The 8,525-nt window shown below is 35.4% G+C and overlaps 1 protein-coding gene across 4 annotated transcripts in view; it reads left to right on the top strand.

The window, feature by feature from the left end:
* Positions 1 to 1,151: 1,151 nt before the first annotated feature.
* The window catches only part of BCO2 (beta-carotene oxygenase 2), a 45,041-nt gene continuing 37,667 nt past the window's right edge, over positions 1,152 to 8,525 (top strand). For 2 of the 4 annotated variants that reach the window (XM_023533755.1, XM_023533753.1), the window contains exons 1-2: positions 1,152 to 1,170; positions 4,819 to 5,023. In XM_023533755.1, coding sequence (XP_023389523.1) covers positions 1,152 to 1,170; positions 4,819 to 5,023 — 224 coding nt within the window. Of the gene's footprint in view, positions 1,171 to 4,818; positions 5,024 to 8,525 lie in introns of those variants that run through there. The other 2 variants (XM_023533752.1, XM_023533754.1) reach the window with 2 other exon arrangements.

The following is an 8,525-nucleotide window of genomic DNA, read 5'->3' as shown; positions in this document are numbered from 1 at the left end:
ATTTCAGTAAAATTTCACAAGTTTATAAATTATTTTCACTGACTACAAATACAGATGTATATTAAATATCTTTGTACATCATACACTCTGCTAGACTCCGTAGGGGAACACAGAATAGTTTAAGATAGTCTTTGTTCTCCCTTCTGACAATTTTAATCACTTCTTTCTTGAAATACACTTACATGTCTTTGCTAGGATACAACTTATGTAACTGTTAAAAGTTTCTCTATGGCAGTGCTAGTAACTTTGTAGCAGGAATTACTAGGCCTTTGGCAAGGGGATCAGAGAGCTAGATTTGAAATGGGTTTTTGAAAAGGAAGGAGGGAGGATATTTCAGGCAGGGAAAAGTTTGTTTAAAGCCCAGAAGAACAAAAACACACGGTGTGCTTATAGTCATTTTACAGGACTGAGAATTCACAGAAGAATAATGTATCATCTAAACTGCTAGAGAGCAGGAAATGAATCTTGTTTCTTGATATATCAACTTGTAGCACAGTATTTGATACATTGGTGTTTAAAAATGTTTGTTAAATAATAAAATTATATATGGTTATAAGTTTTTTAAGGGCATACTTTCACAGAACCTTATTCATACTAGATGGTTAGAAAATGTTTTGTAAATTAAATTAATAGAAAAGGTAGGATGAAATGTTAGAAAGACAGAGAGACAAAGAATGAAAAGTAGGTTGTGGCCAGATTATAGAGCCCTTGTTGACTTTGTACTTTATTCTGTAAGGACAGAGGAGATCTGAATCTTTCAGAGTAGAGGAGTGGCATTATGAAATTGATCCCATAGATCAACTGACATGTAATGTGAGGACAGATTTGAAAGAGGAGAGTTTAGGGAGGGAGACCACTATTGGTGGTCCAATTTCAGTATTTCAAACAGCTGTTTATTATAAATAGGTTGCTGGGATACTTGTCGTGGAAATTCGACTAAGAGATATTGCCAACGTTTTGAGGTCCCTCCCCTTCTCCTACTCCCTCCTCCCTTGCCCATTTCCCTCCTATTCAGTGAGCCAGGCATAGTCCAGTGTGACTCACCTCACTGCTAATGAGTGTGAGGATTTGGAAATCACGGGATGTTTTTTCAATAATTTCTCTGTTTTGTCAGCAATCTTTCTACCATTGAAGGGAGTTTCCGTTCTGTGATGGTACACCAGATCTCAGGTAGGGGTTTGCCCCTTCTACTTCCTCTTCCTACCAGCTTGAACTTACAATTCCATACCTCTTTCCTGAAGAATGCAGGGGACTCCTGACGTTTTCTACTCTTTGTGGAGCAGATACAGGCAACAACACTGCAGAGCCGGAAGTTACAGAAGACAAGATTTGTTTACTTGACATCAGGGAGCATAAAATGCCATTAAAGAGCCTTTCCATTTGTATGTTTTATACGACATACAGGGTTGGGATTCAGGGTTTCTTTTGGATCTGTAATAGGAAGAATATTCATTATTTAGACCTTTCTTAACTGAAAATTACATCTACACATTCTAATGTAAATGTTTGTTTCTTCTATTAGCATTTTGAGGACTGTCTTAAAATCTCTGTTTATTGTTTTGTAGCTTTTTATTATAACTACTATTGTTACATGATTTTCTTGAAATTGATACGAAGCTATCAGAAATCATACTGATATGTACTATAAACTTTAAAATTATTTAATTCAATAATTTAATGTGAGGCAATAAGTTAGGTACTGGGGTGGGGTGGGGGGGGACAAAAATAAGACCCAGTACTCAAGGAGTACTGGTAGAAGAGATTATAAAGTATATTAATTTTTATTCCACAAGACAAACTCTGATAAGTGCCATAAGAGAGCTTAAACATGCTGTGTGAGTTCAGACTAAGGAGAATCAGTTCTTGCTATAAGAAATAGAAATGTGTTTACAAAGCAGGTGACATGGGCACTGGGTCTTGAAGGATGCATACAGTAAGTGAACTTCACTTGAAGGAGATGGGAAATACCCTAGGTGAAGAGAAGGGTACATTTATGATGAGAAAAGAAGGGAATGGGGAGTGGTCAAGATTGGCTGCAGTGGAAGGCATTAGTGAGAGGCAGAACTAGACAGGTAAGTTGGTGTGAGACTACAGTGCCTTCATCAGAGCCTGGCCAAGCAGTTTAGCCTTTACTTGGTAGACAAGAGTCATTTGTGAAGATTTTATGGTGGAATATGTGATACGATCAAATCTGTACTTAGATTCATTTAGTAGCAGTGCTTTCCAACCTTTTTCACATCATAGCACATATAGAAAATGACATTTTTACCTCACACTGGAGTAAATTGGATGAGATCTGGAGCCCTAGTAAGTAGCTTAGAGCTGGAGGCGATTGGCCTGGGGCTTCTGGCCATCTCAAGGGTTAAGGGGATCAAGAGGCCCACCAATTAGGAAGCTCTGGTTTAGAAGATAGTTTCCCTACCTAGTTTCTCTTTCCAAATAAGAGGCTGTGATAATATCCATATATCAGTTTGTGAGGGCCTAAATTAGGACAGTAGAAAGGAAGTAACTGATAGGCAGGAGAAGTTGAAGCATCAATGCTAATGACAGGTTCAAGCCAGAAGAAAAATTGTTGGGGGGCGAGGGAGTGTTGCCCAGGAAGGGTGGACAGGTAAAAATCTTTGTAAAAGATTTGCCCCAGGCACACTTAAGAACTTCTGAGTCCTAAGTAATTTATACTGGCTACCCTATAGCACCCCCTTAGCATCCTCTTTCTAGCTCTCTTTGGGTATAGTCAGCAGAATTTAACTACTTAGTGAAATGTGAGGGGGCAGTGAAGGCAAATTCAAGGCCCACAGAGATTTTGAAGCTAGAAAAGTACAATGTCTCAGAAGCCAAGAATAGGGTTTTAAGGCGTTGTTGACTGCAATATCAAGTACTGCAGAAAGTTTCAAGAGCATATAATAAATAAACTGCCAACAATATGCTCTGGAGTATAGGACATACAGACATTTAATATTTTCTAAAATGTTAAATGTTTAAATTCATGAATATTCAGATAAATACACTATCAAGGTGTTCAATTTAATTCTACTCAAGTAAGAGGAGTAAAATAACACCTCAGGAAATTTATTTTAATCTAAGAGAGTAAGACAAATATGCATAATGTTAATAAAAATAGTAAAATAAAGACCTGAGGGTTTCCTCCTCTTAAGTTTTCAAAGCATCCTTTTTATACCTCTAACATTGTGGTTCTCAAATTTTAGAATGCCAAGAATATCTACTTGGCCTACCTCAGAGGTTCTGATTTATTAGGTCCAGAGTAGAGTCCATGAATCTTCATTTTAGCAACAGCATCAGGTATTTCTGTTTCAAATAGTCCTCAGACCATACTTTGAGAAATAATGCTCAGACAAAACAGTGCTTACAGTGTAAATGATCAGTTTGTATGTCTGTTTACTGGGCAGTGAGTTCTATTACATCGGGGTTCTAATACCTTTTATCCTTCAGCAGTGTTTTACACTTTGTTGAATGAACAACTTAAAGAAAGAAGATATTGCATTTTGCTGGATTTGATTATTAAAAGCTACATAAATAATAGCATTTTTGAATAATTAAAATTTCTAAAAACTTTACATAGCCTAATGGAATTATTTGTAGCCTTAGGAGCAATAAGAATTATTATTATTCTCATCTAAGAAAAGAGGGAACAGAACAGAGAAGTTAATTGCCTTGCCCAAAGCTATTTATTTGGAAAATGGTAGGCCAATATTTGAACCCAAGGATTGTGGTGTCAGGCAGAGCCTGGGCCCATACTCCTAAGTATTACACTATACTGCCTCTTTAAGGAAGTACTATCTTAGTTAGATATTGAACAGTAGATAAAATTTCCTTAGGGATAGATTGTTAGTGAGAAGGGCATTTAGGGTAAAAGTGTTTTATTTGGAAAATCAGGAAATAGTTGAGTTTGATTGAATTGTTATATATAGGAAAGTAGAAAGTCTCATGCTTTAAATTTCTGAAAGATTTGAAAGAAATGGGATAATAGATATAATACTGTAAAAATATTTTGCTAAAAGAATGTAAATTTCACTTTTTTCAGAGGAGTAGTGTATCTGTGTTAGTTCTCCTAGTTTAAGCTTTTACATCACTGTTAAAGTTTTGTGGAATAAAATAAAGGACCGTATTTTATAGTACCTAGTTATATATTTGACCACCCCTCGTGTTAGGCAATAATGCCTCGTGAACACTAATAAGTATGAAATAATACGGACATTTTTATGCTCTTTATAATAATGATTTTTTTTCTTGTGGCTTTGAACTTCAGGTATCACTACATAATTTGGTTTATGACACTCTTCTCCTAGAAAATGCCACGTACATTCATGTGTCTGCCATTAAAATAGAAGAAATGAAATTATGTCTTACTAAATGCTCCATAAATTGGTATAAAATCTTTGGGATCATGTTTTGGTGTATATACAATACTGAGGTCAATGTAATTTAATTATGATAATATTGAATGTTGGTCATTTTTTACCATAATAGGTTGCTATTAACACATCTGGGGTTAGTGTGTAGAGTCCATCTTGTGAAAAGATGAGCATTATTAAACTATGCGGAATGATAATAATAAAGTCCTGAGTTAAAACTAAAGCAGATTTGGACTGCAAGAATACAAAAAGGATTGTTGTTCAAAAATGGAGAACCAAAGAGTTGATGGTCTGAGAATGAGGAAGGAGAGAGAGGAATTTGGAGACTATATTTGGCATTAGGTTTACATTTCCCTGAGCAGTAGATAAGATTATCATCTATGGAGAAACAGGTGTGGTCATAGAAAATGGGTAAAATTTTGTGTGCTTCTTATTTCCTCCTCAGTTTTGAAGAAGTACATGGCAAATACTTATCGGATGAAAGCAGTCTTCAGTAAGCGAGAGAGTCTTCCATGTATTGCACCACTGCTAACCACAGTAGAGGAGACTCCACAGATCATCTCTGCTCAAGTTCAAGGACATTTTCCTAAGTGGCTCAATGGCTATCTACTTCGAACTGGACCTGGGAAATTCGAGTTTGGGAAGGATAAGTAAGCCTTGAGTTTTGGAGAACAATTTGGATTTTTGGAGAACAATTTCTTAGCATGGGCTGGTTCTATGGAATATGAATTAATATATGCTTTCTCTCTGAGGCTAACATGGTCATGCAATCTCTTTGGTTCAAGATGAGGAAACTTTATAGGGAAAAATGGAGACAATTCTTTTAAAAAAGTTCTGACATTTCTGCTCTGCAGAACATTATGAATTTGTAGTCCACCGAAGGTTTATGCCAAAAGAGAAGTGTTAGAAACCATCTGTACTGAGCTCTATTTCACCACAAGTTCCTGAAGGAAAGGGCAGCGTCTTCACCTCACACCATTGCCTCACCCAGTATTTCCCAGACACAGTGGCTCTTTCAGTTCCTCAAACCAGGCACATTTATTTTTGCTCAGGCTCTTGGCTTTGGCTCTCTCATCTATTTTCCTAAGTCTGATTCTTATCATTTAGATATCAGCAAATGTTGTGTTGCTTGAGCCTTCTCTGATTTCCCAATCTAAAAATGCTATTATTTATTATATTACCTATAATATGTATTTTAATTATTTGCCAGCAGTATCAATGTCTAGTTTTTTGTTTGTTTGTTCGTTTGTGTAGTAGGTGTGCTCTTCCCCTAGAAAGTAAATTCTGTGAGGGCAGAGACTTTTCTTGTTCACCTCATATCCCCAGTATCTAGGACAGTGCCCTGCACTTAAATAGCACTCAATAAATATGAGTAAATAAATGAAAAAAAAAAAAAACCCCAATAACTTTTTAGTGTATCATTTCTCTGTGTATTTACTAGGGACATAAAGTAATTTGAACAAACCACTATGGTCAGGAGGGAATCTGCTTTGCTTTAAACATTTTTAAATATTAGAAACTTTTTTTCATTTAACTGTTTTCATCTATATGAAATGTTTTGAAATATAGAATGGAGAGGCGGGTGGGGGGTGGGAATGTATGTATCACATACTCTGTTAGCACTTTTGTGTATTTCCTGCTAGTCTTCCTCCCATTTCTATAGGTTTGTTTTAAATAATTTCAATCATATTATACATAGAATTTTTTATTGAGGTGTAATTGACCTGTACCATTATGTTAGTTTTGGGTATATAATATAGTTATTTGATATTTGTGTATCTTGTGAAATGATCACCACAATAAGTCTAATTAATATCCATCATCATACATAGTTACAAAAAATTTTTTTTCTTGTGATGAGGACTTCGTTCTCGTAGCAACTTTCAAACATGCAATGCAGTATTATTAACCAAAGTCATCATGCTGTACATAACATCCCCATGACTTATTTATTTTATAACTGGAAGTTTGTACCTTTTGCCCCTTCATTCATTTTGTGCCCCACCACCTCTTGTAACCACCAATAAGTTCTCCATCAGTGAGCTCATTTTTTCATTTGTTTGTTTTTAAAATTTGTTTGTTTTAGATTTTACATAGAAGTGAGATCATATATATGGCATTTGTCTTTGTCTAACTTATTTCATTTAGCATAATATCAAGGTCCATCCATGTTGTCACAAATGGCAAGAATTCCTTCTTTTAATGTCTGAATAATATTTCATTGTGTGTATGTATATATGTATGTATGTATGTATGTATGTATTTATTTATTTATACACCACATTTCTTTATCTATTCATCTATTGATGGACACTTAGGTTGTTTCCATGTCTTTGCTATTGTAAATAATGCTGCAATGAACATTGGGTGCATAAATCCTTTTAAGTTAGTGTTTTTGTTTTCAGATAAATATCCAGAAGTGGATTGCTAGATCATATAGTAGTTCTACTTTTAATTTTTTAATGAATTTCTGTACTGTTTTCCATAGTGGCTACACCAATTTAAGTTCTCACCAGTAGTGCACAGGGATTCTCTTTTCTCCACATCCTCATCAACACTTATTATTTCTTGTCTTTTTGATACTATCCATTCTAACAAGTGTGAGGTGATGTCTCATCGTGGTTTTGATTTTCATTTTTCTGATAATTAATGATGTTGAACATCTTTTCATATACCTGTTAGCCATCTACGTGTCTTCTTTGGGAAAATGTCTATTCAGGTCTTCTGACCATTTTTTAATCAGATTTTTTTTTTTTTTTTGCTATTGAATTGTAAGAGTTTATATATATGTTTATTATCAGGCTTTTTATTCATGTTGCTATGAAATCTGAATGACAGTTACTTTTAGTGGCAGGATGATATTCCAGGAACTGTGGCCTTTTGAAAAAAAATGTGATAAAATACACATAAAATAAAATTTACCATCCTAACTATTTTTAAGTATACAGTTCAGTAGCATTAAGTACATTCACACTGATGTGCTATCATGACTACCATCTATCTACTTTTTATTTTCCAAACTGAAACTCTGTATCCAATAAATAATAACTTACCTTCCCCGAGCCCCTAGTAACCATCCATTCTATTTTCTGTTAGCTACACAATTCCTGTGGGCCTAATGGGAATCTGACCATAATCCTACTGTTCTTTCCTAGCTGTTGTTAGAAACAGATCAAGAATTAGGCATATGTTCAAGATATTTTTTAATGTTTCAGATATTTTAATTTTCTGAACCTGTTGCATCTTGTGCTCATCGAACAATAAACTTATAAAATGATAGTGCTAAAAGGAAATAAAATGGAATGGTCCCCCTACTCCAATAGCTGCTATAAGAAAGCCTTAAGAATTTACTCTAGATACCTGGGGTTGGGACTGGGGATCACTGGGGTTTGGGTAGGTGGTTTGAAGGTAGAGAAAAAGAGTGAGTGAGCTAGGCCATGGATCCCCACCCTGCTCCTAACCAGAGAAGCTCTGCTTTTCTCTATTTTACATTTCTGGATTTCATATGTTATAATTTGAAAAAAAGATTATGAGGTGGAAAGGAGAAGGAGAAGGAGGAAGAAAAGAAAAATAAAACTACTATTTCAATCCCAAGAGAGTAACAGCCTCTGGCAAAAAGCATATGATATTTCATCTGCTACAGAAATTGCTCTAGTAAAATTTAAAACCAATAAGCAGAGCTACTCAGGGCCTAGGCTTGCACTATAGATCTCTTTTAGGATAAACATCTTTGTAAGGGGAGTGAGTGATATGGCTGGTTCTCATGAGTGTTCACTTTGTCTTTCAAATCAATTTTTTTCAGAGCCAGCAGTAGGCCTTTATACCAAGAACAGAGTCAGCAGTAGGCGTTTATACCAAGAACAGAGTCTTGCCTGCCTCCTATGTGAGAAGTACAGGTAGATATCTTTAGGTCAAAGTGAGACCTAGTTTAGTGGTTGGCTCCCAAAATTAGACTTAAAGAGTGAGTGGAGACCTAAAGTCAGCATAACCTTTAACCTGTGCATAAGCATAGCCCCACTCAGTTGTGAATCTCTGATCTCCTTGTTCGATACTACTTAATCGGTCTCTGTCAGCATGCATAGTAGTGACATGACACAGGACTTCCTTCATTAAAATTTTTTATCAGTGATTTTATTGAAGACATGCTTATTA

The sequence above is a fragment of the Pteropus vampyrus genome, unplaced genomic scaffold (assembly GCF_000151845.1).
Source record: "Pteropus vampyrus isolate Shadow unplaced genomic scaffold, Pvam_2.0 Scaffold110, whole genome shotgun sequence".
NCBI lineage: Eukaryota > Metazoa > Chordata > Mammalia > Chiroptera > Pteropodidae > Pteropus > Pteropus vampyrus.
The sequence above is the reverse complement of the archived record's forward strand: the minus strand, read 5'-3'. Positions and strand labels throughout refer to the sequence as shown.